Genomic DNA, 11,822 nt, shown 5'->3' with positions numbered 1-11,822 from the left:
AAATTTTGTGTAGATTGGTAGGCTCATATTGAAGATATTGCTATTATTGTGATTTTCGAAACCAGAACCGACCTGAAAAGACGAAAAATATTAACAAAGGATTTTTATTTTTCTGTTGTCATAAAAATTCGTATCTTAGGCTTTCTCGACGTGGGAATAACGAGTTAAAATTTTTTTATTACTTTAGTGTTTCGGTTTGCCAACAGATCAAATAATTTGTATTTATACTTTCATTCACCGATATATTTAAAAGGATTATATAGTAAGGGTTTGCTATCGTTCAAGGTTTCGAATTCGAGTTTTTCAACGGAAATACATGTTTTGAGGTCTCCTGAAAACAAAAAAAACTCTTCTCGCAAAATGGTCTGTCAACAGTCTTATTCAAAAACGAAAAGTTGTACGAAACTAAATTACGGAATGAATAAATTACATCACATATTTAAGGCCGGAATGTGCTTGAGATTGTTACAGAAAATTTTCAATAAAATCGACTAGAAGTACCACTTTAAAGAATTGATTTTTCAAAAATTTTCGACTTTTTGTTTATTTGAAAAAATAAATAAACTTTTCTCACTTTTAGCAATAATAAACAATAGATAAACACAAAATATATGAGAATTTTATAAATAAATAAAGGAAAAATAGAAATATCCGATTCTAACGAGAAGACCAAACAGACCGCCATGTGTTTCCCGATTGTATTACGGCTTTTTTTTTTATGCAGTTGTATTCATGGCAGCAACAAAATTTACATTCGTTATTCCCACCTCAAGAAATCCTAGGATACGAATATTTGTAACGACAAAAGAATAACAATTTTTTGTTGATAATTTGGCGTACTTTTTTATTTTACTTCTGCGGGTAATTTAGTACTGTGTAGCTATTCGTACGAAAGTCCTAGTATTTAATATTTGATTTTGAGGTTCTGTGGGAGGTACAATTTTTTTTATTATTTGTTTATGGGGCAACCCCCGTACAAATAGAGTTAGCCTGTGAAGTACATTTAAGAATCATTTTAATAATAATAACAACAATCGACAAACTATTAGATATTATAAATATATGATATGATAAGCTAATAACAAAAGAGTATACCTAAATGGTGAATTAAAAATCATTTATATAAGGTAATAATTTATAAATGAAATAATAATATATAAATTATTATATTAGCTAATAACAAGCAGTATACCCAAACTGGAGTAATCTACATTAGAGTGAAAAAACAAAACAAAAACTATACATCTTATTGTGGAGATAGGTATCCTGCTCTAAGTATAAGGCTTTGTGTTTTATAAATATAAAGAAGTTTCAGATCCGATTGTGAGTGTACAGACAAAAATTCATACAATTGGTTTTGGTTAATGTAGCTTAGTTTCGCCATGTACCAGGTTCGGTTCTCATTATACGCAGGGCAGTTTGTTAAAAAATGGAAACAATCCTCTAGTGTCGTTCCATCAAGAACTGGACATAGCTTCTGTGGATCCAAAGTATGTTTGTGTGGACCGACACTTAGAGTAATTGCATATTTACCGGATAGTCGAAGTTGGTCAATTATTCTGAAGTGGGCTATGGGGCAGTTGATTTTTAGGTAACTTTGAGAAGAGTCCGTTTTAATGAGACCCTACCGTACCACAGATTATAAGTCGATTCTCGTTATAACAGAAGGTATTTATCTTTGACAAATTCCCTATATCACCTCTTTCTAATTTTAATACTTAACGGATCATTGAATAGTATCGGGTCAAACATTCCGAAGCTTTCCAATAGTTTTCTTATCTGCGTTACCCAATTATATTGCAAACTCAAACGGTTGTTGTTGTCTAGCTGCAGTAGTTTTAAATAACATTGTTTCACGAAGTAATCGCTAGTATATTTTCCAATTCCTCTATGTGCTTCGAGGCTCAAGTAAGTATAGGATACAACTCAACTCAACATAATCGACTCGTAAAGCTTCTGCATGGCATCCCACGAATTATTGTAGAAGGTACAATTGCGACAATACTGTCATTATTACAACTATCAAGCAGTGGCTGCAATGACTGAAACTGGTAAAACCAGTATTTTCAAGTCTTTGGGTTGATGATTTTGCTCAGGAGAATCAGTAGCACTGTTTAAAATTGTCTAGTAAATATATTATGTATACACTTACTGTTCACACAATATCTTATAATTTAATTAAAATCAGGTTAACCCAGCAGGTGTGTCCTACATTTTTGTCCCCTGAGCATTTATTTCATTGTAGAGGATATGCAATATTTTTTTATATAAAAGGATGTGGTAAATACAAAAATTTTTACGATTACTTTCAGTGCAATTTGAAATTGAAATTGTAAATTGTAGCTCTCCCATCAGGGGCTGAAAAATTCAGATTTCGTAAAAGATCTGAGATCTTGCCTCAGCTCATGATTCAAAATAAGAAAGTTATGAATTCCTCAAGTGATAAAAAAAATATGACATTATAAGTGTAATGGTGGGATAAATGCTCAATTTAATTGAGAGGTGGACAGAGCAAACCTGAATTGAGTAAAGGTGGGGAAGTAATACAAACAAGCAGCAATAACAACATCAAGGGGTTAATATAAGGGAGACAAAAGTATAAACAAAACAAGATGAGATACCAGGAAAATATATCCTTATTTTCCAAGATGGGTAAAATTCTAAAGGCTGTACATCTCCCAGGTTAATATAGTCCAGGTATTAGAGATAAAAAAAAAAAGGCAAACCTGAAAAATTTTGATATGCTGTACTTCCATGTTTTTAAGAGTGCTGAATACAAATCTGAAGAATGACAATTTATATTTTTAAAAAATGTACTATGGAGTCAACATTTGTGTTATACTAGTTACAATAATGAACAAAATGTGTAAAACTTTCCATTTTCTCTTCAATAAATAATAACTTTTCATTAATTTATCTGACCAATTTAAAATAATTAAAAATGAAAACAATATTTTTGATAGTAATAAAAATAAGCGATGTTTCACCAAACTTGATCAGCATTTTATTAATAGCAGCATTCCTCTAAACTGGCTTATAAAAGAAATGACAATCTGAGCAATGCATTTATTATTAATAGAGCAAAAAAAAATCTTTATTAAATCCTGCTTTTAAAATTCTTTCAGAGTAACTAAAACACATATAATAGTAAAGGTTAAGAAACAATGACATATCTGGAAACTTAGCATATGTAAATTTTAATTTAAAAAGCATATTAGTTAAACAAAAATAACATAAATATTCTTATGACATGGAATGTAAGAATAAATGTCTGATGATTATTACTTATTTTAAACTATCAAAAATCTACTTGACTATAAATAAATCTATTAAAGTGTAATGAAAGACATTTTTTCATTTTTAAGAAATATTAAACTACACCATTATTCAGTCAACTAAAACATTTTCTTTTAATAATACTATGACAGATTTTAAGACAAGTAAGAATAATAAAGCCCACTGTTTAAAGAACTACAGCAAACATTTTGAGTAAATTGTCTACCATATGACACCTTAACAATTAATAAATATGCCCAATAAATCTTTCTAATATTATCTTCTCTCATACATATAACAAAAATATAATAACAATAAGGAACCATGAAGGCAATTCATGATTAAATGTTAACAAGTAATTTTCTTCAGTGATTTTTTCAGATGGCTTCTGGTAAAACAGTTAACAAACAAAAAGCTGTGATAATAAAAAAAAAAAAAAAAAAGCTGCTAACTCAAATCTAGACATTGAAATAACATCATGGAATCTTACGTAGATTACTGAACTCAAGAAAAAGAAAAAGAAACATAAGAAACTAATTGATTTAATCGAATAAAGTGCTAACAATTATCTACTTAGCACATTCTTGTCATGTTTAATAAACTCTAATAGATCAATAAATTACGTCAAAAACAATGAGAATCTTATTATATCTGGGACAGTGAAATACAAGTTCAAAAAATAGTGCAGAGATTCTTAAATTTATTCTTAATAAAAAACGTAGTAATGATTTCATCTGATATGAGCCAAAAAAGAAATAAATAAAATAGCATACGCCTACAAGCAACGAAAATTCCAATTACAGAGACAGACAAAATGGGACTAAATTCCTAAACCTATAAATGAATGATAATCATTGAGGATTAAAGGAGGCAGTAGTCACTACTCATATTATACATACTCTTATTATCTTTTTAACATTTGCCTATTTCGTTCAAATATACATACTATTACTAACAAATATACAAGTGTGAAATGGTTAGTTAACCAAAATAACGTAAATACAAAAATTTAATCTCATAATGTTTAATCTAAAACATATAAGGAATTGATCATAAATTTTGATTTAAAAAAACACTTAAGGTAAACAATTTCATAAAATTTTCAAGAAATAACTTCCTTAATATGTACAACTTTATTTAGCTATTTAATGTGACATTTTGGCCAATGAAATTATATAAAAAAACAAGTGACCCAATAATAGTTAAATTTTTGCACCATTACACTTATAGTCTATTTCATGTACAGTTTTTATTGATATAAAAACCCATCTCCATTCTCAATTTTATCATACTTATATAAATATATTTCTTCTTTTTTTTCTTCTAATAATGAATAAAGAACTATAAATAGAACAAATATAGGATAATAAAAATTAAATAAACATTATTGTTATAGGAATAAAACATTAAAAAATATAAGCAATTTTTTATCATAATACTATTTAGCGATACATTTATGTGCAATCGGTGGAAGGATCGACAGTTTCAATATTAGCATTGGAAGGGGCATGTGATGGCCTCGGGGTGTCTACATGTACTGATGGAACAGCCTTCACACAATCTGGAGTCCTCGATAAAGTAATTAACTGTGCTCTTTTTTTAATAACATTTTCAACTGTTGGTCTCGGGGTTGCTACGTGTACAGTCTTTTCAATTTCCTTTTTAACAGGAGTGCAGTCTAAGTAAAAAAAAAAAAGAAAAATTAAATATGAAATAAAATAACATACCCTAATGTTTATCAACATGAAAACATATAAAGAGAAATTAAAAAGACTCAAATGAACCGACTGAACTTTGCCCTTGTAAGAAACAGCTACAGCATAGGAGTAACCACTACTGTCTTTAGAACTCATCTCACTAATTCTTAAATAGTTGCGATGATATGTTTTGTCACCATTGAGTTTACTACAGATCAATAAACATCCAATAGTTTTTGCAAATTATTTTTAGGAAACGGAAGATTTGAAGGAGAAAAACAATTCAAGATAATATTCAAAATAAAAGAAAAATCTATAACAGAAAAAGATTTAAAAAAATATTAGATAACAAAGTGGCAGAACTTCTACATCACTACATATTCAATAAGAATTTTTTTTTCAAAATTTATTTGATTAATTACTTTCAAATAATTTTTTTTAAGTATTATCGACTCTTATTATATATATCATCTGTATTAAAGATGTTTGTTACTAAGTTGAGTTTAAAGTTTTTTTTTTTTTTAATTTTATTTAGGATTTAACATCCTTTTGCTCTCTGATATAAGACAGGAAAGATGGGTTATCCTGTAGGTTACCAACCTATTCTAGCCAGAGAAGAAAAGTTGAAATTTATTCTGAGGGTCTGCGACAAAATAAAAGTCAACCCGCCTGGGCCCAATTTTATCCAGCATCCCTCCTGACATGAAATACTATTTATGGGACAACACACTCCATTCAGGCCATCCACAGCCTCTTGTTTAAAATTTAAAATTTTTAACATATTTAATTTATTTTGAAATATGACAATATTAATAGAAAAAAAAATTCGGACAATTACTTTCAGAGAAAATGTTTCTTATTTGCCTCTTCACCATTAAAAATATGGTGATCTGAACGGTACGATATTCCGTCTGTTAGTGAAGACACAATGACTGACCTTTTGAGGTTTGATGCCAAGAACATATTCCTGATACCATCCATTGATAATGTCTACCGATGTCGGAAGCAATCCTGAAATAGTCTCTGGAAATTTGTCTCCTATCAGCACAGCGATATCGTCGGCATATCCCTGCATAGAAAAACCTGCATTATTAGATTTGATCAGCAAGGTGTCAACCATCTTACACCACAGGAGAGGAGACAATGCACCACCCTGCGGACAGCCACCAACAAGCTTCATTCACATCTTCATGTGACCTAGCTCTGATGTGAGCAATTTTCCTTTCAGCATTGCGTTAATCCATTTGGAAGAAAGCTGTCCCAACCCTTTAAATTCCATGACTCTTGCCATGGTTTTATAATGGGTGCGGTCAAAGGCACCTTCAATATCAATAAAGACACCAGCCATAATTTCCTTATAGGCTAAGCTCCTCTCAATCCTGGACTCCAAGTGGTGTAAAGCATCCTCACAGGATTTACCAGCTTGGTAGGCCTTTTTGTTATAAGGCCAGAAAGACTCCATCCATATCAGCTGATTTATAAGGCGAGAAAGATTTAATCGCCTACTCAACCTTGCCAGAATTGACTATCCTATTTGCCTCGACCCACTTATCTTTACTACAAGTGTAGCTCTCGATAGTGGAATTCGTGTCATATTCTTCCATTAGTACACACCCAGGAAAGTGTGAGCGTGCCAGAGCCTCCAGGGTTCCCACTTCTGAATTGGTAAACACCCTTCCACCCCAACAGCACCCAGTACTGCCCTTTCAAAGTCCCTGGATAGAATCCTATCAATCTAAATCTTTTCTCAGAACTATAAATAAAGTTATTTTTTCTTAAATCCAGGTATAATAAAAAAAGTGAGACTTTTATCAAAAATAATTCTAAATAAGTATCAATCTTCCATATTTTTCTACTTAACAGTTATTCCATCAAAGATGTTTGTTTTCCAAATCAAATAGCCTTGTTTAACATCAAGTCACTTTGAATTCCCTTTTTTAGGTCTTGTTAATTTAAAGAAAAGAAGAACTCTTGAAATTCTGTTACCGGGTATTTTTATTGAACATATGTGGACAATATTTTTAAACAAATAACTGTTCGTTCAGCTGTTTCATTTCATTTTCTAATGATCTATTATGGGGTGACAGAAGGCAAAAAAATATGAACTTTTAAAAAATATTTTTATATGAAAGTAGGCCTTTTTTGAATAAAACAATATACAAACCATATACTTTATATGAGCATTTCGTTATTTTAAAAGAATAATGTAGAATCTATACACATTTATTTTCTTGAAAATTTCAAGTGTAGTTTTTGTCTGCCTACCAACACATTAGACAATCATAACCATGGTGTTGTAGATTTAGAATGGCTGGGTAGTTATATAGTCAACTCTAAATTGGTGAAAGAGAGTAAGATTAATCTAAACTCTCTTTCCTTAGCCAACAAGGTGCGGATATAATGGGTACCTGGTCACAAAGGCATTAAAGGTAATGAGCGAGCAGATTATCTTCCTAGGAAAGGATCTGAGACCGCTCCTTTTACACCTGACACTCTATGTGAGATTAGTCGCAGCCATCCGAAGAGGCACCTCAAAATAATTGCTGAGGGCAAGATTGGGTTATTCTGGAGGAACACTAGTGGACTGGAGCAATGTTGTTCCTAAAGGAATCCTGCCCAAGAAGAAGTAACACTCTTCTTATTATGGACAGAAGTACTTTAAGATGGGTGACAGGTCTATATACGGGACACTCTCAGTTGAATAAGCATCTCTATAAAATGAGACTGATAAGAGTCCCCTATCTGCAGGTTCTGCAGAAAGGATGATGAGACTGCCAACCACATCATTTGTAGATGTGATGCATTAGCAAGGATACGATTCCTCAAATTTGGTAAGGATCGCATCTTAGACCCTAAACTTTGCGAGACAGTTGATCCGTATACAATATCCAGAGTCGCAAAGGCAACTCGCCTGCTTTGAGCAGAGGAGGGACAGCATACAATAGGCCCTCTGTGGCCGTGGTGCACTTTGTCGGGGGAAAGAAAAAGAAAAAAATTAATTAAAAAAATTGAATAGATAAAAAGTGTACTCACCATCTGATGGAACAGGAATAAGTGCTACTCTTTTTTTTACAGGTTGAGGCGTTGAGGCACCTTTTAAGAAATTCACTAAAAGACTCTCTTTCGGTTTTTCTCTATACACACAAACAAAATTTTATTAAAGAATCTCTGAAAGTTTACACATCATGAAGACAAATAGAAGTTATAGTACTCACAGCACAATGGGTGAAGGTGGTGCAGAACATTTTGAATTATTAATTACTTTCAAACCATACTCTTCACACATGTCCGCATTAACGCCCCTAACATAAGACACTCAGTTAAAATAAAGTAAATTACAGTAAAAGTAAAAAGATAGCAAATTATTATCAAAACCATCCATTAACTAGAACACACTTATAAAAACATAAAAAGCCAGAAATCACCAATAAACTTTTTTTACAAAATTAATTGAAAAATATATTTATAGTGCTAAATAAAAATACTTACCAAACAGATTTGCCTGAGGAATCATATGTTTTAGATGCAATCTCTTTAATTTTAAGTGAAATAGCACGTTTAGTAATAGTTTCAGTTAGATGATCTCTCTCAAGCTTCAATAAAAACTCCCTGATGAGGCCTGATAGAGGTAAGTTGTTTCCGTGTACAAACTTAGCAAGTATTGGTAACACTATAAGCAGAAACTAATTAATTTACAAATATTCAATAAAAGATCCTAAAGATAGGAATAAAATTTTATTTAAAATTACACACCAACAGGAGGAAACGGTTTACACTTGGTTTGAACTACTGAAGTAGGACTTTCTTCGATTTCTGGACCAGACAAATCAATAGAACCTAGTTCTTCATTCCATACTGCTCGAAACCGCATAAGAGCTTCATAAAGGCTCCCTGTAAATATCAGAATGTAAGAATAAGATTAAAAATAAAAATACTTTGTATCCAACATTTTATTTTTTTAAATTAATAAGTAAACTTTAAAGTAGATAAAATTGATTACTGAACTGACTAATTCATTAAAGAATTGAATAGAAGTTGAGTTGAATGAATTTCACTTCACATAAAGCCAGGAATCTAGTCAAGACAATTAAAGATAAGGTTATGGAAGGTATTAAAATGACCTATCTTTTTTAACTAGACCACTACAAGGTAGTGAGAATCTTTTAAATCCAATTTATGTGATAAGGAGAACCTTTGCTTCAGTCAAGGATAAAAAATCAGGACTATAAATAACGTACAATGAGGAGCATTTAGATGGTTATTAGTCCTGCCAATAGAAGCAGCAAGGACCTGCAAGAGTTAGGTTGGCTTTATGCATTTCATAACTATTGAACAATGTTAAACAGTAAGATATCATAATACATTTTATTCCATTAGGAAAAAGTGCCTAGGAGTTAAAAGATAACCATAATCATAAGGTGTTAAAAGATCACTAGGAGGCTATGGATGTGGGATCACTGGTTCCAAAGAAACTTTTTATGGTAATAATAGGTTGAAAAATAAAAGACACACAGAGAGTTCATTCCGAGAAAAATAACATTTTATATAATTCTACCAATTTTTTACAATTTCTACATGTGAATTTAAAAGTTATTTACACCAATCAATTTGTTTGGATGAATGAATGAGGAGAAGAAAGCCCTTAAAAGTAGGTAGGAAGTTACTGGAAGCCTATTTGTGTAAATGACCATGTAGATAACTGAGGAATCTCGCTTGGCAAGGTGAAGAAGATGGTAATGGACACAGAGGTATTTAAGAAATAGATCAAGGCAGCCCCAACACCTTAAAGTATTTGGGTTGAAAAGATATAAGGAAGAAAAGAAATTGTAGAATATAATCAACCTGTGCTGACTTCTGTTGTGCCATTACTGATCCAAACACAACCCAAGAGGCGAGGTTTTAGTCTTTCAGTTTTACTTTTCATTTCTTCGTCAAACTCCTGTTTTAACAACTTCATTCGTAGTTTCAAGTTTTCAGGGTTCTGAAATATTAAAAATAATATGCAATGATTAGAAGAAATAAGAATTTAATTATCAATAATTAATAAAGGACCTTGAGATATTTTTAAAGAGAGGAAGACAATATTCTGTTATTCACCTACTACACTAGTCAACTTGAATTGACAATAAGTATTCCAGATTCAATAAACAATATAAAATAATCTTTGAAACATCTTTAGAAGAACTTTAAACAACCTAGAACCACAATACATTAAACTAATACTTATTATATACTAAACCAACATTACATTATAACAACATACAACTCAGAAGATACCAAATTCAATTGACTAAGAGCCAACAAGATACTAACACCTAATTCTCAAACAATTAGAATAAAACATATCAAAAGCTAGATAGTAAAATTATGTAATTACTCACATTTTCATCAACCTCCTCGTCAGGATGAACTTCTTCATCACTTAGATATCCGTGGGGGACAAAAGTATTATCCAATAAATAACCATTTTCACCACTGTTTTGGTTTTCTTCTTCTTCACCTGGTTCTTCATCAGAATCACCTGCTTTATCAATATCTTCTCCTTCCCCTTCGTCTTCCCACTCAGAATCTGAATCTACTTCATAATCAAAGGTTTTCTAAAAAAAAAATATATATATATACATAAACATCTCTAAGTTATACTTTTACAACAAGAAAAAAATATTTTTGAGATGAATTTAAAGTTTGACATTAAACAGTTTCCTGTAACAGGATATAAACAGTTTCTAATTGTTTTAAGTAAGTAGGCACAAATTAATCTTGTAGCCAGTATTATGAAATGTATGGATACATTAAAACTTTGTTAAACTTATTTTTTATAATTTATTACACTTTATTTTGGTTATTTATTATTGAATGTATGTATGGTGCACTGGATTTCACTTATAAAGACCTCGAAGGGACCAGGCATATGCACCAATCGTCATTACAACTAATCACTTAACACATCATGTAAATATAAAACAGGAGTTTAGGGTCAGGAAATATTCAACACTATAACGGAAACATCATTATATCAAAGGATATTAATCCTGGATTAAACAATATCCAGTGTACACGTATTTCTCGTAGAAATGTATGTATTGTGATTATTTAAAAAAAAAAAGATTTTGGACCTAGTGGTCTTTGCAATTGAATGCAACATGAGTAGAAGTTCTTACAAAAATGAGACCTCTTGATATTGTCCTAATTCATAGGTTCTTGTGACATTGACCATAATTATAGAAAAATGGTTATTATGGTTAGAATACCTTATCTATACCAAGAGGTTTGCGAGGGCCCACAGAACTACTTTTTTTCCTCCAAGTTCCCCAATAAGGCGGGCGACGATTATCATGAAACTGCAACAGCTTGGCTTTCATTTTTTTCTTATTATTGATCACCTTTGTATTAGTTAAATCAATACACTCACCATCCGCAGTAGACTCTAAAAAAATATAAAGAACAAGATAAAATTAAATTATAAATTAGGGCAAAAAAGATGCAAATACTATTATACTAAAAGGGCTGAGGCCTTAATCTGAAATGTTCCATTGAAATTTTGATAGTGTCACTACCGGAACCAAGGATGTGATGATGAAATGAATAGCCATATATTTAGATAATAAAAAAATATTTTAACTAATAAATAGCAAGGACTGAAATTTTTATAACTTTTTTAAAAATAAGTTTTGATAAAAAAATTAATTATTTTTTATAATAATAATTTTAAACATAATGAATTACACCTTCTGTTCAAAGATGAAATTTTATATTACAGACCATAACTTGACAGTAGCTTCATTGCTGCAACAGATACAAATAAATATTACTCACACCAAATCTCCCATGACGGTAAAAGTTTTCATG

General features: G+C 31.0%; 2 protein-coding genes across 3 annotated transcripts in view; one reads left to right on the top strand and one right to left on the bottom strand.

Moving 5' to 3' along the window:
* Nucleotides 1–11,822, top strand: part of IFT57 (intraflagellar transport 57) — a 62,991-nt gene that overhangs the window by 49,328 nt on the left and 1,841 nt on the right. The gene's annotated exons all lie outside the window — the stretch shown is intronic.
* The window catches only part of LOC106680413 (chromatin assembly factor 1 subunit A-A), a 15,337-nt gene continuing 7,901 nt past the window's right edge, over nt 4,387–11,822 (bottom strand). Inside the window, exons 7-15 of one of the 2 annotated variants that reach the window (XM_014420118.2) lie at nt 11,225–11,400; nt 10,355–10,570; nt 9,816–9,954; nt 8,727–8,864; nt 8,463–8,643; nt 8,189–8,275; nt 8,007–8,107; nt 5,911–6,042; nt 4,387–4,954 (exon numbers count right to left, since the gene is read on the bottom strand). In XM_014420118.2, the coding sequence (XP_014275604.1) occupies nt 4,731–4,954; nt 5,911–6,042; nt 8,007–8,107; nt 8,189–8,275; nt 8,463–8,643; nt 8,727–8,864; nt 9,816–9,954; nt 10,355–10,570; nt 11,225–11,400 (1,394 nt within the window). In that variant the 3' untranslated portion in view covers nt 4,387–4,730. The remainder of the gene's footprint in view (nt 4,955–5,910; nt 6,043–8,006; nt 8,108–8,188; nt 8,276–8,462; nt 8,644–8,726; nt 8,865–9,815; nt 9,955–10,354; nt 10,571–11,224; nt 11,401–11,822) is intronic. The other variant, XM_067051596.1, reaches the window with a different exon arrangement.

This window comes from Halyomorpha halys, unplaced genomic scaffold, assembly GCF_000696795.3.
Source record: "Halyomorpha halys isolate HHAL.00 unplaced genomic scaffold, Hhal_1.1 Scaffold18.1, whole genome shotgun sequence".
NCBI lineage: Eukaryota > Metazoa > Arthropoda > Insecta > Hemiptera > Pentatomidae > Halyomorpha > Halyomorpha halys.
The sequence above is the reverse complement of the archived record's forward strand: the minus strand, read 5'-3'. Positions and strand labels throughout refer to the sequence as shown.